At 42.4% G+C, this 20,417-nt stretch overlaps 3 protein-coding genes across 6 annotated transcripts; 1 reads left to right on the top strand and 2 right to left on the bottom strand.

Moving 5' to 3' along the window:
- Positions 1-627: 627 nt before the first annotated feature.
- hbegfa (heparin-binding EGF-like growth factor a) lies at positions 628-4,068 on the bottom strand. Of its 2 annotated transcripts, XM_060062784.1 has the most exons (6): positions 3,800-4,068; positions 2,949-3,173; positions 2,645-2,843; positions 2,375-2,533; positions 1,986-2,073; positions 628-1,774 (listed from the first exon to the last, which is right to left on the bottom strand). In XM_060062784.1, exons 1-5 carry the CDS (start codon positions 3,840-3,842, stop codon positions 2,001-2,003), a joined length of 699 nt encoding a protein of 232 aa, XP_059918767.1. In that variant the 5' UTR covers positions 3,843-4,068; the 3' UTR covers positions 628-1,774; positions 1,986-2,000. The 2 variants fall into 2 exon arrangements, with proteins under 2 accessions (XP_059918767.1, XP_059918768.1); XM_060062785.1 differs by lacking the exon at positions 1,986-2,073 and having other exon boundaries at positions 3,800-4,067.
- A 3,932-nt stretch (positions 4,069-8,000) lies between these two features.
- On the top strand, positions 8,001-14,094 carry rufy1 (RUN and FYVE domain containing 1). Of its 2 annotated transcripts, XM_060062802.1 has the most exons (17): positions 8,001-8,347; positions 8,709-8,888; positions 9,002-9,119; positions 9,243-9,344; positions 9,501-9,624; positions 9,751-9,812; positions 9,920-10,055; positions 10,230-10,331; positions 10,441-10,557; positions 11,101-11,268; positions 11,362-11,459; positions 11,564-11,683; positions 11,867-11,996; positions 12,410-12,504; positions 12,619-12,667; positions 13,124-13,201; positions 13,280-14,094. In XM_060062802.1, the coding sequence occupies exons 1-17, from the start codon at positions 8,038-8,040 to the stop codon at positions 13,424-13,426; spliced, it is 2,136 nt and encodes a 711-aa protein (XP_059918785.1). In that variant the 5' UTR covers positions 8,001-8,037; the 3' UTR covers positions 13,427-14,094. The 2 variants fall into 2 exon arrangements, with proteins under 2 accessions (XP_059918785.1, XP_059918783.1); XM_060062800.1 differs by having other exon boundaries at positions 8,004-8,347; positions 13,124-14,094.
- hnrnph1 (heterogeneous nuclear ribonucleoprotein H1) lies at positions 14,095-19,683 on the bottom strand. 2 transcript variants are annotated; one of them, XM_060062807.1, is made up of 11 exons: positions 19,382-19,683; positions 18,943-19,038; positions 18,681-18,836; positions 18,427-18,570; positions 17,485-17,623; positions 16,531-16,730; positions 16,267-16,379; positions 16,036-16,171; positions 15,839-15,913; positions 15,641-15,733; positions 14,095-15,466 (listed from the first exon to the last, which is right to left on the bottom strand). In XM_060062807.1, exons 2-11 carry the CDS (start codon positions 19,022-19,024, stop codon positions 15,375-15,377), a joined length of 1,230 nt encoding a protein of 409 aa, XP_059918790.1. In that variant the 5' UTR covers positions 19,025-19,038; positions 19,382-19,683; the 3' UTR covers positions 14,095-15,374. The 2 variants fall into 2 exon arrangements, with proteins under 2 accessions (XP_059918790.1, XP_059918791.1); XM_060062808.1 differs by having other exon boundaries at positions 16,537-16,730; positions 19,382-19,682.
- Between the last annotated feature and the right edge of the window lie 734 nt (positions 19,684-20,417).

The following is a 20,417-nucleotide window of genomic DNA, read 5'->3' on the forward strand; positions in this document are numbered from 1 at the left end:
TAAAAACCTGTGTGAGTAGGGTGCATGTGAAGTCATGGCGCAGCCCTCTAAGCCAGGGTCCTGTTGTTGTGTGTCAGATGTTTCAGCAGAAAAGGCTTTGAACAGGACATCTGTTGGGTGCTGTGAGTAATATCACGGGTATCCTTGCATGGCATGATTCACTTGCGGTCTACAGCTCAGGTGTCTGCCTGACCTGGACGACAAACATACACCAGCGTTGATGCTGCGTTACGAGGTAGTCTTTCACAGACAAACACGCGCCACTGACTGACGCTGTGGCTGTACTACGGGGTGATTCAATACCGCGTATCGCTGTTTTACGACAAAACGTCGTCTACTCGCCGCGTCTGTCAACACTCGTGATGTTGAAATTGTATCACATAAAGATATAGATTATTGCAATGGGACCGCTATAAGATGACTTGGCAAGCGTTTGTTCCTGCAGCACACATTATGCCAACGTAACACAAAACTGTTTCTGAATGGGATGAGATAATGCAATGATAAGGTCGTGTAATAGTAGCATAGAATATAAATACACAGCCAGGAACATAGGAACATAGGAACATAATGCCTCTGAGCAGCATAATGATAAATGGTGGAAGTTAATTGACACCAGAGCCATACTTTCTGAGGAAAAAATATTTTATTTCTTCTGAGAAAAAAAACACCTTTGTTGGTGTTAAGGCTTATAACATTTGAATTCACATTTTTATCAACAGCTGAACATGGAACAAATGGAAGTTGAAATTCTCCAAATTCTCTATTCAACCCATTGTATTCTAGCAAACACTGTTTCCATACATATCTTATTTGACTCCCTTCTCAACTCTTAGATAAAAAAAAGAAACATGTGATGTCGTACATGGATTTTCATGTTTAGCGATTAAAATATCCACAGAGACAGACAACATATTATGACGGCGAACAGGTAGCTGTCATTGATACATTTGGGGGCTGGAGCCCTAAGTAAGTGTCTGATCAATGCATGTATCTAATTACCAGAGTTTGGCTTGGGAGCCAATGGCCACCAACAATCTCAGCTATTAATTACATATTAATAGACACAAATTGCCGCTGAATGTATCAATAAATATTGGCAATTACCAAATAGAAAAAGACAAAACGTAACATTTTGACAAACAAACAGTGCATCTTGAGTGGATGATAGCAGTTCAATTCTGCATAAATACATACATAAATAAATAAATTTAAATAAAGATTGTATAAATAAAAAAGCTTTTACTGTACACGGGAAAGAAAATTGTGCAGGAAGAAATATAAAACGCTGTCTTCAAAAAAAACAAAAACACGTAATACTCCAGGTTGACCTCTGATTGTTGTGGGGTATTGGAGGGGGTAGGGGAGAGAGGGGGGGGGGGGGATGAAGATGTATATCCCGTAAAGTCTTCATTTCCTGGTATAGTCTCTTTTTAATTTACTTTTTTTACACAGCCGAGACGCAGCGTTGAGTCCTAGACTAGACTTGTTCCTTCCTTCGTGCTCTCGCCCACTGTTACTTCGCGTGCTCATCACATATCCTGTCCACCGGCCAGCCCTGTATTCCACTTCCAGGTGGTCCCTTTGAAAGAACGGCCCACAGGGACCATTTGGCCCAGCCCAGGTACTCGTGGTGAGTCCCTTGATTGCTGAGCAGAGGGCCAGACGTCGGGCCCCTCTCTGTTTCCCTTCTTCCTGTAGCTTCCTTCTTCCTCCCAAGTCCTTCGTTTACAGTTCTCCTTTCTATTTTGAGGTAGAATTTCCGCAGCTTCGCCTGAAAATAAAGAAAAAGGGGGGGATAATGAGCATGGTTTCTTTTTGTGTAAAACCGTGAAAACAAAATGGAAGCTGAACTGATAAGGATTTCTGTTTTGATGTTGTCTCATGTTCGATTTGGGCATGAATTTGTGTGTGGGTGTCACTATGTCTCTCAATTTCAGGTTTGGTTAGTCTGTGCTACGAATGAGACCGTTATTGAGCGCTCACCCCATTCTTTCTCTTCAGTGGTGGGGTGCTGAGCCTAGCTTCACCTTCTCCTCATTCTCAATGTCGTAAGCCCCCCTCTTGTGAAACCTATCAGACATAGCAAAGGGAAATCTGGTTTAGTCTAGGGATTATACATCACCACAAACCGTTTACAATTCCCACCAAACCCGGTTCAAAATCTCATATCTGTGTGTTGTAGGCGAGTATTGTAGTACCGCATGCAGTTGTTTACTGGGTATGTTCAATGAGTTTTACAGTGCATGTGAAGTGCCTTTGACTGTGTGTGCATGTGTGTGTGCATGTGTGTGTGTCTGTCTGTGTGTCTGTCTGTGTGTGTCTGTCTGTCTGTCTGTCTGTCTGTGTGTGTGTGTGTGTGCATTGTACATACCTGAGCGCTAATAGAAGGCCTATGATGGTGAGACAGAGCGTCGACAAGACCACCGCCACCACCGCCAGGGCCGTTGTCCGGCTGAATCCCTCCTCGGGCTTCACCCCCACGGACAGGGTGAAGAACTGACACCTTTCCCCGGAGTAGCTTGGAAGGCATCTATAGGCAAGAGCGCAGGTCATAAGCACCGTCATTGTGATGAGTCGCAATGCATTAAGTGAAGTCAGCACCTTGAATTTAATTTAAAAAGTAACTTAGGTCTATACTTACACACAGGAAGCCACGCGGAGGTCCTTGTAATATTGGCAGCTGCCGTGAATGCAGAAATTCTTGTACTTCTTCAGACATGGATTCCTCTTCCTCCCTTGGCCCTTTCCCTTCTTCTTGCCTTTCCCCCTCCTCTGAGGCCTCTCAGGCTGCACCGCTGACAGAATGCTGGCACTGTCCTTCGGCTTGCTGGACATAGCGACTGAAGCGGGAGGAAGACAATGTTAAAACAACGGTCAAACCACCAAGACATGAACACTCTACTAGTGGTGGGTGAAGTTCAGGGGAAAATGTTTTTTTGGCCTACCTCTTGGTAGGTCCACATCTCCAGACAGCTCATAGTCCTCCTCCTCGTTGTCATAATTGTCTCCATAGTAGTAGCTGTTGTCGTAATCGGCGGTGGTCCTCGCCACACCTGCGTTGTCCTCCTCTATCCTGTCATTCCGTGTGTCCAGGAGGTTGATCACAGCCGTATGGTGCCTTTCACTGTCATGCCTGTCCACCGCTGCGCCACTTGTCAGCCGCGACGCCACTAAAGGAAAGCAAACGAAAAACAAACAAAAATAAACATGACATAAATTAACCCCGTAACCAATTGGCAATTGGAATGGCTTACAATGGATGAAGCAGAATGGTGAGCGTGAGTGTAAGTGTGTGTGTTTGCGTTGGTGCGTGCGTGCGTGCATGGAGTAGGGTGGCAGGCGAAGGCAAGTCAGAACATGTAGCGCATGGCGCGCGTAATGCGCTCCAGGTGGATTGGCACTCAAGAAACAAGAGGAATGGATCATTTTGTGATGCGGAAAGTTGTGTGGGTACGGGAAACCTGTCGTGCTCCGCCGAATTTTCATAAATAGACAGTTAGCAAATGCCAGTCCAGAATACGAGTTAAAAATAAAACTATCCAGTTACATTAAGCATGGTACTCTAAAATAAGAGAGATGACCCGATTCGTTTTCAAATAGCTTTCCCAGACAATATTTCGTCGCTCTGTAAACTACACAGTTTGCATGACGTAAAGGTCATGGTTAACAATATATACACAAGGATGCCTCCACAACAACAGAACCAACACAGCGAGAGTTTACGAATGACAAAGATTAGAACATAACTAAATGAGTTGGAGAGGGATACATTCGCAACGTCCCAAGATAAACTTACCAAAGGCGTGAACGAGCAGGAGCGCGATTCTGAAGATCCTCATGTCTTTAAATTCCAGGTAAAAAGTTATAGGCAATAAAAAAAAGAATAAATAATGAAAAGCAATAGTATTTCCTTCACTCCCGGTTGAAACGTGTTGTTGTTGTTTTCGTCGTTGTAAATGGCGATGAAATCACTCGGAGAATGCTTCAATGTTCAACGTGAAGAGATAAGCAGTGTCGAGTGGCACAGAGTTCTCCGACTCGGTAGGTTAAGGAGCTTCCGAACAGGGAAACTACCATATTTATAGTATTTCACAAACCACGCCCATCATAGGATGCTGGCTCCCAATACATTATTTTATGCTAGCCTACATGTTTGACAAATGTTTTACATTTATGGGGTGATTTCTTAAATGCTGTTGTTGTCTTCTTGACTAAGGTGTACATACTATTTCACTCATTGGATTAATCTTCCGTGTAAAAAGAATATGCCCTGTTGCACTCTGTAATTTGATTTAAAGGGACACTATGTAATATTTTGAGTAATTTATTACCTCAAATCAACATATTCATTCATAAATAAGTCCTCATTGGTGTAAAATGATCTCTGCCAAAAATCTCACTTATCCTCCTGAGCGAAGAATAATTAATATTAATATCAATATGGTTACATAGGACGGGTAAGCTTCATGGAGGCTTCCATTTTCTTCCGGTCTATGAGCTGCCGAGAGGGTCAAAAAGCACTACGTCGTACAGGAATTGCAAACGCGTTTTCACTCTGAGCCAGCGTGACGGTGGAACAGAGCTTAGTTTAGCGAGACGAGTTTTACCGGCAAATTTGAACATGCACCGCATTTGTTTGAAAGACCATAGTTATGCCACGCCACAGGAGAAGGAATCATCGACGCCAAAAAAACGACGATGTGTAAGCATGTATAACATGGTTTTCCATGGCAACGAGATGGGCGCTCCTATGTTTGAGCGACTTGTCATTGAAAGGCTACTTTATTACATATTTAATTTACTTTTTCATATTTTTGTCGAGTTTAAATCGTGACAATATTCTTATGACTTATGGATACTGTCAAATGCGTTGGAGGAATTCAAAAGCCATTCTTCATCAAGTTATGGAGGTTTATTCTCTGCTGGGGTCACCACGTATCCAAATCCACCGAGACGCACTTACGCTAGAGCGGACCTTCTGGAGCTTCAACTCGCTTGCCAGACAGTTGATTTATCACCCGAACAACTGGATTTCATACCAACAACTCTGATAAAGAAGACAATACGGAGGAAAAGAAGATCGAGAGGAGGAATTAGGAACAGGATAGGAGACGAGGAAATAAACTCGTTGCCGACTGGGGCGACTAACTGGCGGCGCGTACAGTCGCAGCGGCCCCACTTGAGATCTGTGAGATTGAGATTGAATGTGTGAGACGTCCTACGAACGTAGTTTATGACAGGGAAACAATATTAAACATTAGGACATTGAGAGCGAGTAACATCACTGGCATTCGCTGGCATCTGGACATACTACGCAAACACAGGATACTAACGGACACTGTGACACCGTGCCCGCAACTGCCCGGAGGAGGAAGCAGCAGAGACGGGTTGGACGTAAACAAACTGAACAGCTTCTTTCAGCTCCTACCCTCCAAGAAACGCTATCGCAGCTTAAGATGCTCCACCACCAGGCTGCGGAACAGCTTCCTACCTCAAGCTGTCAGGATGCTCAATGCACCAGCGTCCCAGATCTTCTCACTGGACTTTATTTATTATTTATTTATTATTTATTTATTTATTCATCATTGGGACGTTTGTTTGTTTGTTTGTTTGAAATGTATGTTGATCTTGATCCGTGAGAAACGCCTTCTCGTTTTGTTGTTCAATCAACAAAATGACAATAAATTTGATTTGATTTGATTTGATTTGATTTGTCCAGTTGTCCACGAACCTCATCATCACTCGAATGACTCGATGAGGTAGCCTAGTAGGTGTCATGTCACAGCTTCTTGGCACATACTGCCCACCGTAGTTTTTGGACAAGCGAGCACTATTAGTTTGAATGCAATATAAAATTGTACCACTAGATGGGAGTAATTTTTACACAGTGTCCCTTTAATGGAAGGATACCCCATAATAAAAAAAATGAAATGTCACACAATATATTGTTGGTATTACGCAGTGGTTAAACAAAACTTGTTTTTCAACTCATTTTGAAGATTTGTAATTTAAGTCCCAACCCATTGGGCAATATTGCTGTTGGTTGAGTATTTGTATGCAAGTGCACATCATATTGTGTATACTTAGTTGATTCAGCTGAAAGCTAATTAAGCAATGCAATGATCTTAATGCAAAAGTATCAGTACAAATGGAAGAATACGTGAGTGCAGTCTGTCATCATAAGGTGGAACAACAGGGATTTAGTCACCCAGGAACTACAATGCCACAGGAATGACTTACATCCTCATAATGCCGGCTTATTCAGCAGGATGAGGGAGCACTGACTATTGTAGCCTGGATTCTTTAGCTTTTAGTATAATGCTACCCATGTAACCATACAATAAGATGTGAGAATGGTAAAAGTGATGGTAGGGGTCGGGTGACGTGAGCATGTGACTATATGAATGTAACAGAGTCCATAACTCTGCTTGAGTTCAAATTATTTTCTGTTTTTCAACACACAAGATTTGCCTCTGCTTATTGGTTGTAAGCACGGGTAGGATCCACTACATAACAGGTGGTTTTGGTCAGGGACAGAGAGACAGAGTGAGAGAGTGACAGTCTGCATCATATTCTTGCACTTCAAGACATCTGGTAATGGCTAGACATGAGCTTCAACACGATCCTAAATGAATACAGTGATGGAAGGATTTGAACACGTCATCTGCAGCTAGCGGAATACAGAACCAGACTGAAGGGACAGAGATGTATAACAGCTGTCTCGATGGCATCATCTGCATTGACGTAAATATTGAGACATTGGAGAAGCTAATCAATTACCAAATAAATCAATCAATCGTATTTTAGCTTAACTTCAACTTTTCTAGTTTAAAGTAAAGTTTCTTGGACAGTTTGTCTGACTTCTCTGCTTGGGTGTATATATTTCGTAATGATTTATGCTTCATTGATCTGGGCTGAATCGCTGGGACTTAAAATCAGTTGAGGACTTAACATTGGATTTGATCTCTGACTCACACAGGAAAACCTCAATCATCAGCTGTCAATCAATCACCGCCATCAGCTGTCAATCACAAACGATTGATCTTCTAGCTGGAGCCAGGAGTCCATAGAATATAAACACTAAAGCACCTCTTCTTTAGGCTACTCTTTCATTGGGAAATGAGAATAAAATAAAATGTGTTTTTATCATAAAAAAGAACATGTGACAATGTGTGGGGAATACCCAATATGTTGAGGACTATGTGTTTAATTTAATTACTTACAAATGTTGTTTTTGCAATCGGCTAAAACAACTCATAGGAACACGTGGTGATGAAATGAGTATTATTGGTGAGCGAACAGACCTCCTGCTGGCGCTCCCCACTCATACTGAACTACTGCCAGCGCTCCCCAATTCACCCACTATTGTTGTCGATGTTTGCCTGACACCTTCTGGTTCAAATGTGTAACTGCGTCAAACAAATCTATTAATTTTATTCAATCTGGTTAGTGGTATTAGGTTAGTAAGAAACATGTTATGGTAAGTGGTTATTTATTCATGTTCTAAAACGTACAGGTACAAAATAAGCGGAGCCAGAGTCTATTGATTTTTTTCTGGTAGAAATTCTTATTCAGGACCCAGGATCAGCATCTACAATCCAATCGACATTCAAGATGCATAGTTTCACATGACAAATCAATAAATAGTATCATATACCACCCACATTTCTGTCGTCATGTGTTATTTGTTTGTTAGAATTACATCAGTCAGAATTGCAAAATCAAATTACTACATCGTACAATATTTGGCCCAAACCTATCTCAACCCTTCACAACCCCTCTTAAAGTTGAGGAGTTTCAAAAAAGTTCCAATATATTGTGGGGTCAATCAGATCAATAAGATCGCTCGAAAAATTATAATATATACATATTTTCAATATTTAAAACTCCTTCCTTCAAGGTTTAAGGATGATAAGTGCAATGTCTTCTGAAAGAAAAGCATCTGAGCTCATGACATGCGTCGATTTATTAGGACTGATCGAGTCTCGCATCGGATGCGATTGCTCTGGTCTAGTCACGTGCTAACTGGTAGAAATGGCCGACGAGGCAGCAGAAATAAACACAGCCCTAGAAGATGGTGAAGCAAAACAGACCGAACATGAAGTTTTAGAAGTTTCTACCCACAGCAAAGAACCAACTGACAAACAGGTTCAGAATGATGAACCCATTGCTGAGAGCACTTGGACTGCACCAATTTTCTCGTTGGCCCGAAAGGCAACGGAGACGATCAGCAGTGGGGTCAGCTACGGTGCTTCTCTCAGAAACTCCACATCATTATCATCTATCAGCTCTGCGACCGAGAAACCCCCTGAAAATGACTCCAGCTGTGCCAAAATGCTCACAGGTTTGTTATTTACAACCACGCATGTTTTCATATTCAAAGCTCGCAGTTTATGATCGTTATCATTAGTTTGCGGACTCCATCGTTAATCTGCTCGCTTCCTCTTTGCTATTTTTTATTATGCCAAGCTCAAACAGATCACATGATGCAATGGTTTCCAACTTCATTATAATCAATTATCTCGAATTATCAGCTGTCAAGCGGTCTCAGCGACTTGACCGATTGCATCTCATGGCTCCTAATGATTAGCTCTTCCGTGCCTCCCCGCTTGCAAATACATTTGTTTTAATTCTTACTTACAAGTGTGCTTTTTTTTTAAAAAAAAAAACACACTTTAACTCTTCTGACTTTGTACCATTTTCAGCTTTGCCCACTAAAAGCCCCATGTCGATAGAGAGGTCCAACCTTCTGAGCATGATGAAGCTTAGTATTAAAGTATTAATCCAGTCCTCTCTGAGTCTGGGCAGAACTTTGGACTCTGAGTACCCTCCACTGCAGCAGTTTTTTGTTGTTCTGGAGAGCTGTCTGAAACATGGGCTGAAAGGTAAGACTCGACTGTAAAGAAAAAAACATGGTTTCTTGCTGTTTATTTTCAAGCGAAGAACCAATCACCACCACCCCACATTCATCGCCCCTTACTTTTCTGTATTTTTCCAGTAAAGAAGTCATTTATTGGCCAGAGCAAATCAATCTGGGGGCCTCTGGAAATGGTGGAGAAGTTGTGTCCAGAGTCCACTGACATAACCACAAGTGCTCGAGACCTTCCTAGTCTTAAGTGAGTTGTAAAAAGTGACAAATTAAATAAAATGCAATTCTCCATTAGTAAATTATTATGCTGTGTGGTGCTGCTGAAATCAACCAATCTATTATTCTCTGAATTTTTCCTCTCCCTTTTCAGGACAGGGTTGGGTCGAGGGAGAGCCTGGCTACATTTGGCCCTCATGCAAAAAAAGTTGGCAGATTATATGAAAGCCCTGCTGGATCACAAAGATCTCCTGAGGTGAGATGCTGGTTTCTAGCAACTGGACTTGATAAGAAGTTACACATTCCTATTTCCATATTATAACCCCCCCCCCCCCCCCCCTCTGTAGATGTGATGTATGCCTTCCTGCCTGCTCTTTCATTGTCATCACTTGACACTGTTCTTTTTTTGCAGTGAGTTCTATGAACCGGGATCATTAATGCTAGAAGATGAGGGGACTGTGATTGTAGGACTTCTGGTTGGCCTCAATGTCATTGATGCAAACCTTTGTATCAAAGGGGAGGATCTGGACTCTCAGGTGAGAGATGGACAAAGAAGCATACTTTATGCAATGGCTTTGGCTGCAGCAGTCTCTGTGAATTTCAGCAGGGTGGAATGGGATGGACAGCATTTATTGATCTTGTTTATTGTTTACGTTTAACAGGTGGCAGTCATTGACTTCTCCCTGTACCTGAAAGATACTGCCAACACTGAAACGCCCAAGGAGTGAGTGACCTACCTCAACTGCATTCTGATGTTTGTCGACTTGATTTATTGATGGTTTGTTAGAAGTAATAAGTGTAATCAACGGTTACCTCTTCTTCAAAAACCAGTGAATCAAAGATGACTGCCATTTTGGATCAGAAGCACTACATTGAGGAGTTGAATCGCAACCTGAGTGGCACAGTTACTGACCTCCAGGCCAAGATGGACTCCCTAGAGAAGACCAACAACAAACTTGTGGATGAGGTGGGTTTTATTTTCAACTTATCCAACATAGCCATAGTCCAATAACAATGGCTTGGTTGTATTTGGATCTGTTCAAGGACCAATGCTTAATTTCCCGTTGAACAATCCAAAAAAAGCTTTTCAGCTTATAGGGTAATGACACAAATGTGGGTGTGATTTTATTTATTTTTCCAGTTGACTGCAGCCACAGATAGAATAAACTCTTTGTGTGAAGAACAGCATACCCTGAAACAAGAGAATGAGGTTATCTTGCAGTCCAGCCAGAGGAAGGAAGAGGTGAGAAGTGTTTTCTTAGTTTTGATTTATTTCATTTGTTCTCCCTTTTGCATGCAATCCATTGGAAGTGAAAGTATGTTTCTCACACTGTCGTGTGGTTTGATTCCAGGTGACTCTCCAGGACAGCCAAGTTGAGCTGGAGACATACAAACAGAGCCGCCAGGGCCTGGATGAAATGTACAACGTTGTGTGGACACAGTACAAGGAAGAGAAGCGCATTCGGCAGGTCCGATACCGTATGCTAAATTACAACATTTGACCACCGGAATAAAATGGCAGGGATGTTATTCATCGACATGGAGGGACGCAGTTTAAATAGTAACTTCCTCTTCCATACAGTCCAACTGCACTTGGACCCTATAGAAACTGTCTTCTCAACAAGGGGTATGCCTTAAAGGTCCCATGACATGCCACCAGGTGTGAGTGTGATTAGCCGTTAGAAGCCGTTTTGAAAATCTGGCTCTTCGGACCCTAGATGTGTGACGAATAGATGAGCAACGTTTGCTACAGTCCACTGGGTAGGCTGGTAGACTGTTCTATCCAGCGTACAACTAGGTGGACACGCCCACTTGTGATGCCAGAGGATCCCGATTTTCAAAACGGCTTGTAACGGCTAATCACACTCATTCCTGGTGGCATGTCATGGGACCTTTAAGACAGAGATTAAAGGGTTAGATGATGGCCTGGTTTGAAGGATGTATTTGTTATATCAGGTTGGAGTCAGAGCTCAGAACTGAGTGTGTGTGTGTGTGTGTGTGCATTAAATAAGGAGTTGGAGCGGGAGCTGGAGCTGCAGGTGGGACTAAAGCAGGAGATGGAGGTGGCCATGAGGCTTCTGGAGAAAGACACACATGAGAAACAGGACACGCTCGCAGCCCTGCGGCTCCAACTCGACCAAGTCAAGACCCTTAACCTGCAGATGTTCCACAAAGCGCAGGTATCCAAACAAACACAGCGCTGCCTTTCCTGTCTGGAGATACAAAACCCCACCCTCACACGGGACACCCACACGTCATGTGTTTCCCTACAGGACTCCCAGCGAGAGGCAGTGAAGAAGCAGCAGGAGGCTAGTCAGCTGGAGGAGAGCATGAGTGAAATGGAGAGAACCATGATAGAGCTTGAGCAGAGGCAGGCGTTTCTCTACATTAAAGTCCGGAATATACACGTTTGAAATAATAATGGGCCCACTCTAAATGATCAAAATTGGGTCACTTTGTCTGTATTTTTTTTAGACTACAGAGGTCTGAGTCAGAGCGTACGCAGTGCGACCAGTCAGATGAAGCCATGAGGTTCGAGCTTGAGGGCAAAGCAGAAACTCTGCAGAAACAATTGTCAGACCTGGACACACTGAGGTGAGTACTCTTGGAAGCTAGAGGAAGTTTGCTAAAAATAACAAACGCTTCCTCATTTAGTCACCTAAATCACCTTTCAAAGACCATTTGATCATCGTCATTCATATCCATCGTTTCGAGGCATGGGGGGATTGTATATTACAGTTGTTATTGTAGCGTTGAGGGGTCCTCTTCTGTGCCCAGGCTTGGACTGGAGACGGATCTGTGCAGTGAGAAGGAGCAGAGGCAGAGCCTGCAGAGAGCTCTCCAGAGGGAACAGGACAACAGCACAGAGCTCCGCACACAGCTGCAACAACTTCAGGGGCTGCATATGGTCAGTTTGCCCTCCTCCCTTTAAACATGCGTCCAGTTGATTCCGTTTCAAGTCATGGACACTCACACAAGATGGAAATTCCAGAGTCATAAGTTTAGACATATTCTAGGTCATACCCTGCCCATAGTTACAATTACAATTAGATAATTACAATTAGGGCACTTAGCAGACGCTTTTATCCAAAGCGACAGACATCGGTTAATACACACATTGACACACCGACGGCAGGGTCAACCATGCAAGGCGACAGCCAGCTCGTCAGGAGCAGTCAGGGTTAAGTGTCTTGCTCAGGGACACATCAACACTCAGCTAGGAGGAGCTGGGGATCGAACTAGGAACCTTTCGGTTACAAGATATGATAAGATATGTATGATAAACCACCGGAATTTTTTCCCTGTCTTTTGACCATCTAGGAGCTGAAAGACCTGAAGCAGGAGAAGACCAAGCTCCAGCAGAGGTGTGAGCAGCAGGAACAGGCGTTACAGGAGATGGGCCTGCACCTCAGCCAGTTTGTACCGTTCCTATGCACCTTTCCTTTGGGCTATTGTATCCCTACATACCATACCCTTACGGACATCTACGATGCCCTTACAGAGATCTGTTTTTCTGTTCTCCCCTGAAGATCTAAACTCAAGATGGAGGACTTCAAGGAGGTCAATAAAGCCCTGAAGGTAAAATAATAACGTTGTTTATCTGAGATTATTATTTGTTGCTAAAATGATGCTTAACGTAAGGGCACAACAACCTTGACCAGAGATGTGAACGGAGTTACATGACTAAATCTATGCAAAATGTGGCAAAGTAAGGTTTATGTTCCAGGAAGCAACAACACAACAAACCTTGAAATTAGTTGGCTGTTTTTATTTTCAGTATGATTTGCGATTATTATTTTTGTTAACATTGTCTGGGCTAAAGTACAAGGGAGGGAAATGATGCATATAAATTCAAACTATGTACATCTGAGTCTCTATAGTCGCACTTTAGACTCAGATGTACATAGTTAAAATATTTTCCCCAGGCGTGTTACTATTTGAGTGTAATCTCAATGATAAAAAAATATTAGCATCAATGGTAAGTACTGTTCTGTCTAGGATTCTTGTATGGTATTCATGTTGCTCTTGAATCAGGGTCACGCCTGGCTGAAAGACGACGAGGCCACAGAGTGCAAGCACTGCCAGAAAGAGTTCTCCATCTCTCGTAGAAAGGTGAACAACATTCACCATTTCCTCTTTATTTATTTTGAGTTTCAGTGGTCTGCGATGCATAATACTAATTGTTTTCAGCACCACTGTCGGAACTGTGGAGACATCTACTGCAACACCTGCTCTGCCAATGAGCTGGCGCTGCCATCGTACCCGCGGCCTGTGCGCGTCTGCGACATCTGCCACTCCCTTCTACTGCAGAGAAGCTCCTCCACAGGCGCCTCCTGACAACGCAGTCACAGCTCCAAGTTTCATACTGAGGCTTTCTACGGCTCTTCCCATTTAAATACCCGGTGTAATACCGATTTTTACTCATCACCATGATTTTGGGTACACTAGCAGTTAAGTTTAAGTATTAATATGGGATACTCTTTATTTGCAATGCATCTCTTATGGGTACCGTTTTATGTGGACTACCTTTTATTTTTTTGTAGTGTTTAAGAACCCATGTTTTATGTATAACATGGAATAAAATTGCTGAAGTTGCACTGTCCTAAACCAGGTTTAGTTAAATTTGCAAAGGTCTGTATATTGCTTACACAGGTTGTAAGAAAATAGAAAAATGTCACCTAACAATCACCATCGGCTACGAAGCTTTCTTTTTAACCCTTGTCATTGACATTACTGCCATCAGTTGATAACATTTTATAATACAAATATAATCTTACTTTCAGGCCAGAATTTTTCCATCCGCGTTTTAAGCGCACAGCGGATAGGGAGATTCTGAAATAAGCAACACTATGTACTGCATCAAGACTCGATTCTAAATCAAATCATACAGAAAGACTAACCCCCTAACAAACCTACACCTCAATGTATGTCCATTTTCATTAGAGCTGGCATGTTGACATTTTCTATCTAGTGGCTGATTGGAATAAAAAGGAAATTTGTCAATACTCAATGAATCCAGACCAATTTATTAACTTTGTGCACAGGAAATACAAATGGTAGTTGAAGCAGTAGAAACCTTTGCATTAGCAAGAATTCCGATACACTTTGTAACTAACTTTGTAGCCCTCTAGAAGAAGCCTCTGGCCTAACAGCATGTACACCTTTAGAAAAACATCTTCAGCTAGGTTACTTGTAAATTCATTAGGGGTGGGAAAAATAATCGATTCTTCGATGCACCGCGATTCTCGCTAGAACGATTGTCTCGATGCAGAAAAAATAATCTGAATTAATTATTTATTTTTGCCTGCTGCAACATTCTGTATGCTAGAGGGATAATTTTTGTAATTTTAATTGAATTATTGAATTTATCTTCAGTGTGTATCGGCCAATCTGATTTGTCTTGACACGATTGCGATTCAGCCTACGCATAGCATGCGCTGCGTGCAAAATCACAGCCAGACACAAGAACTCCTAATTCAAGAGCAGCTTTTTCTTTAATGACAGAAAAGAAAGATTAGAAAGAAAATAAAACAAACCTATTTTTTCATGCTTCCATATTGTGTTATAATGCAAGGCAAGCTGCATTGAATATTGCATTGTTCATAGAAAGTCATATTTGTGAAAAAAGCTTTCCCTCTTATAAAATATTCGATAAGTTAATTAATCTGTTGATGTCTTTAATGATCTTCACAAAAGTAGGAAGTGATTAGCAAACTGAGTAGCAAACACAGATGTATAGATATATTTTTGAAAATCACTCATGGAAATGTACGTAAAAAAATGGTTGCATCGATAATCGCTTCAGAATCTAATCGTGAGGTGCCAAGAGATTCCCACCCCTAAAATTCATATCAACATAACGATCCCCAAATAAAAAGCTTAAACCAGGTATGGGGTTAAACAGGATTCCAGAAATATTTACAAACAATTAGTTTGTTCATGCACTCCGGTACTCATTTTAAAATGGTCAATGCAAAAATTCACTTTTAAGGATAACTTCAGCAATTATATTAAATGAAATGACTTCTTGGTAAAGTTAAGCAAAGTTTGAAGTATCCAATTTGAAAAAAAAAAAAAGAAATACGTAACGGTGCTTTGTTCTGCAAACTCCTTGTAGCAAAATCCTCACAGCACTAAAAACAAATCCAGTCACTATTCCGTTTTCTAGACACCCTTCTGTGCCCCCGGCCATGTATTGGTGTATTTACATCTCCAGTAACGTCCAGCAAACAACCATAAAAAATAAAAGAAAAAGACAGACGCAAACCAGCCAAGCCCTCTACATTCACCATACTCCCCCATGACCATTCATGGAACTTCCGCTTCCTCCTCCTCCCCCACCTCCATAGTAACTGCTGCCCATTCCACCCTGATTACCTAACGAGAGAGAGAACATGCTCAATAGAGCCACGGGAAAAATAAATCAATGTACGCTCAGTGACCAAAATGTTCTCAGGGGAGGCTGTGCCTCTGAGGAACGGTGTAGATGGTAGAAGTCTCAGTAAATGTTTTTATATGCCACAGCCCGGGCATTGCGTAGTTGACACTCACTGTAGTCATTGTAGCCTCCCATGTTGCCCTGGCTACTGTATCCACTGGAGTAGCCAGAGCTCATTTGACCTCCACTATAGGAGGACTGGTTACCTGAAAAAAAGAAACAGGACAACCACGAGTTTAGAGTGACTGCACTCAACTGATATTGTTAATGAAAAGGCCTTAAGGACTATAAGAATTTGGGGTCGTTCTCACCCATCATCTGATTACTGTAGGCACCGTTGCTTCCTCCGGATGTTGAGTTGAGGAACAGCTCCACATAACGGTGCTCTAGAAGGGACAAAGACACGCCCTAATTTCAAAATATATTCCATCTGGAGTCATGGGAGTGGTTGCCAGAGACCTAAAAAGGGAATAACTTGATGATAGCGCCGTCCAAACGGCACACTCACGCATGTTGGCCTTGTCCTTGGACATCGCTGCCACTGCATCCTCGTGTGTGGCAAACTCTACATCGGCCTCCCCAGTCACCCTGCCATCGGGACCCACTTCAATATGGACCCGCACCGGATTCAACGGAGAGAAGAACTATGGGAAGTATGGGGAGATGTCAAACAGTAAATATCATGCAACTCCTTCAGGAGAATTGACAAAGCGCTGTGGCTTCATATGCCATGACTTGCATTGTAAATGTCCGTCTCGGCGGCTCTGTATGGAAGGCCTCTCATGTGAACGCAGTGTCCCGTTGTACTCTGGAAGGAGGAGCTACTGTCGCCATAGCGTCCATCTGATACACCTGGATAGACATAAGATCATGAAGATTAGCACCAGACCACATGGGGGCTTGATTGCCCCATTCCTCATACACACAGCAGGATGTAAAGCAAGCAAGCATTTGTAACTAGTGGGAAGTGCAGCCATTACAGAATCCTATTGCGCTCCCGTACCTCCACCACCTACTCCTCCACCTCCGTAGCCTCCGCGGCGCATGCGGTCGTACGATCCCCCACGGCCCATCATGTTGTAGCCGCGACCGCCACCCGAGGGCCGGTCGTAGGGGCTGGGGCGCTGCATGCCCATGGGCTTCCTCTGGGGTTCATAGTGGGTACGCACCTCGTCGCGGCTGCTCTTGAAGATCTCAATGTACCTGGGAGCATACAGATACCCCAGTAAACACTCTGCAAATGGACCGCGCTCCTTCAAGAAGAGGCTGCATGGTCTTAATACTGAGAAATTGTGCTAGAAATTGTTCTTGGTGTCACAGTATGATCCATTAAGGAACAATAGTGTCCACAGTTGGATAGGGCTTTATTTGCTTACACACTTTTATTATAGTTACCTGAAGGATGCGGTTATAAATATTGTGCAGTATAAGCGGATCCTGTGTCCGTGACATGACAGCGATTGTCCTGGTTCAAGGGAAACAGAGAGGGCCCGTGCCCTTCTGCAACCCACTATAAGCATTACCTGGAAACAGTGGGCTCCATGTCCTTGAGTACTGCCGCCCTTTTGACTTTACCACCTGTGAGACTCCCAATTGTCAACCTCAGATACCATTTAGTGCCGAGGCACCGTCGTTGTGGTAATTACAGTAATCGCCATGTGCTCTAAAACCATAAATTCTGTCTTGAACCAGAAAGGTGCCAGAGCACTAACTTTCCCATTAAAATGGTGAATATGTAATAACTTGTAGCTACATGGCAGTAAGTCTATTGCGTGTTCAAATATATGCGTGTTTGAATACATGAGTTTTTAATCATTGGTTTTAATAGAAATGTGTTTGCATTAGTCTTATCATATCAGCATGAATGTAGTGTCAAGTTCTTCATTAGGGTTCACGTGTTGAAGGTGCACACCATAAGAAAAGCAACTTATCCAGCCAACCAACCAACCATCCCCACCTGTGCCCTATTCTCTCCTTGTGTTTCTTTAGAGCCTTTTCAGCTATATCCTGTGAAGCAAACTGCACGAAGGCCTCCCCCGTACTCCTCCCCTGGATGTCCACCGGCAATGTAATCCCATTTGGCACGATTTCCAACCCTTCAACCCAAGGACAGATAACCCCAGCAGGGGACACATTAAATCACATGCCCAATCACAGAGAGATCACTTTCTCTACAGAAAGAGAGAAAACTTAAGGAGACTCTACACATCAACACACATACCAGGTGAGCGTTTACTGGAGACTGGTGAGGTTAAGACTAGGTACTGTAAATCCTATGGTCATTTGGGGTGGAAAGAAGGAAGATTGAGAGGGTAGAAGGAGGATATAAATGGGGAAAGGACGGCAGGTGAGAGGGCATGCCATCATTGAAGTTTTGTAGGAGGAGGTTTGGACAACAGCTTGCGTTTGAGGTGTGATTTAAATTACAGTGACCTATTCTGTACATGCTCGAAGCGTTTTCTTTTGGCCGGTGTCATGAGGAAAATGCAAAAAAGGCAAAAATATTAGCAGCGATAGAACCAGCAAGTAAATTAACAGAAAGTTAACTAGAATTACTTATTTCAGAAAGTTTATACAAGGGTTGGATTCGAGTGTAATCTATGTCTGTTCAAAAGATGGTTGTGAAAGGGAAAAGATGAGGACCTGAAAAAAGACCCCCATCTTTGAGGTAAAGCTTTCGTTTCATGTGCAAATTCCATTCCTTGTCATCATTGGTACAGCGTATTCTTTGGCTTCAGCTTAAGAAACGATTTAGATGGTATGCATTTCTGAAAAGTTCATAATCATCTGATGCAAGAAACTGCTCAGTGGGTTTAACAGAGCATATACCACAGTCTCTCATCAACCTAACCATGAGGGAAACGCTACAAATAAACCAGTGGGTCGGACTGATGTATACCTGAGAAAAACTGGACAATCTCCTCCTTGCTGCAGCCGAAGGGAAGACCACGTAAGCGGACCAGCCCATCTCCGGCGGTCTCCGGACAGTTTGGCCCGGTGTGCTTCATGACCCAGTCCATTTCAACGTTGTTCGACTTGAAAACTAGAAGTGTATATATAATATATTTAGACACTTTTTCAACGATTTCCTGGGACATTCAGGTCGGATTTCAAGAATCAATGAGAGGTGCAGTTGTGAACAGGCATACACACCCTCAACATATCTGTGACCCATGGTTTCTCGGTCCTTCTTTACAGCAATCTTCAAGTCATCCTCAGTCTCCACCTCCACAAAGGCCTCTCCACTGGGTCGTCCTTCTCTTGTGTATGTGAAATGGATGCTTGTGGCATTGTTTGCAATTTTGCAATCTGCATTTGAGATTGATTTGTTTTTTTTTAACTTGAGCACTTCAGCAATCCGATACAATACAACAATGTAATATTGAAAGTGTGGAAAAAAAAAGGGGTTGCTTACCAGAGAAGAACCTCTGTATTTCATCTACAGAGCAAGCCCATGGGAGCCCCCTTATGCGAACCACGTATCCCTCATCTGCCATGATCCGTCACAGGCCTTTGAACACAAAGTCATATTCAAACATTGAATACAATCATGTGTAGAATAAAAACATTTCTAGTCTCTTAACTTTACGTTTACCTCCTATAACGTAACGTTATATTTGATAATTTCAGATATCAAATAGAGCCCCGGGCCCGAACTACCACACCCTAGAACAAAGCGGCCTTCGGCCTGCGCCACATTATTACCGTAAACGTTAGCTCGCCCGCTAGCTCTAGCATGGCTAAGGAACTAAGTGGCCGGATAAACCCTAACACTTTGCTTATTGACCCATTGTTATTTTCTAGTATTCAACGTCACAATTCTGTAATGTGTAAGGTAGATAATAAAATAGTACCTTTCTAATAATGCAGACTTAGTTCGTTCCTCAGGACTCGACTTGCGCAGCGCTGATAATGCCCGGGGAAAGGTTGCCAAATAAAGGAAAAGCATCCCCCCTTTGGGTAACGTCAATACCTCTTGGGATCCTGGTACGAAAGAAGAAACATTGGCAGGAAATGTTTTTGTAAACAACCTAAGATTCGGTATCCGTTACACCTGTGATGTGGTCGAAGTACGGAAAATGTTTTTTTTTACTCAAGGGTTCTCATCACACACGGATATTCAGGTTAACGGATTCTCAACTGGCAACCCGTTCTACACAACTCCTCCCTCGTTCGCACGGGTCTTCCTTCACGCGATGGTTCACGCCCAAAGTTGATGACGTTAGGCGTCCCAGACGCAGCTTGATCAATTTGCAATATATATATTTATTATTCTACTGTGGTCAAACATCCAAGGGGACATCACAGGGTTTTAATAAGGATTAAAAGTCTTTGATTTTAAGTATCAACCAATGGATAGACACTAAAATATATTTTACTGGCAAATAACTCAAGTCATCACTAAACAAGTTCATTTTTAAATAGTTGATTGTTGTTCCTCTGAGTTCTTTTTTTTATTAATAACTTTCAGGTTCAATGAGAATAAAATGGATACAAATATAACCAGTCGATGAATGACTAACTATTTTAGATTGAGGTGAGAATAAAACAAGTGTCATAATCAAACCACCATCAAATTCAGGATGACTTTTAAGAAAATAATTGTTCAGCTTTTGTTAGGTAGGCTGTTTAACTAGTATGACATATTTATTTGACTATAGGGCTGAACTACTCTGGCGATAGAGGCTGTAAAGCAATAAATGACTCCAGGTTTTGTATGCTAATATCAATAAAAAATATTAGTCATGGTATGTAGAAAAACTATCAAAATACGACAAAATGATTATCCCTTTTTTTTGTAAACAGATAGTTAAGTTAGGTTTATTATGGTACGAGTATTGATAACTAATTGTAAATAAATCTTACAACCCAGTATTGTACTGAAATATA

Source organism: Gadus macrocephalus, chromosome 10, assembly GCF_031168955.1.
Source record: "Gadus macrocephalus chromosome 10, ASM3116895v1".
NCBI lineage: Eukaryota > Metazoa > Chordata > Actinopteri > Gadiformes > Gadidae > Gadus > Gadus macrocephalus.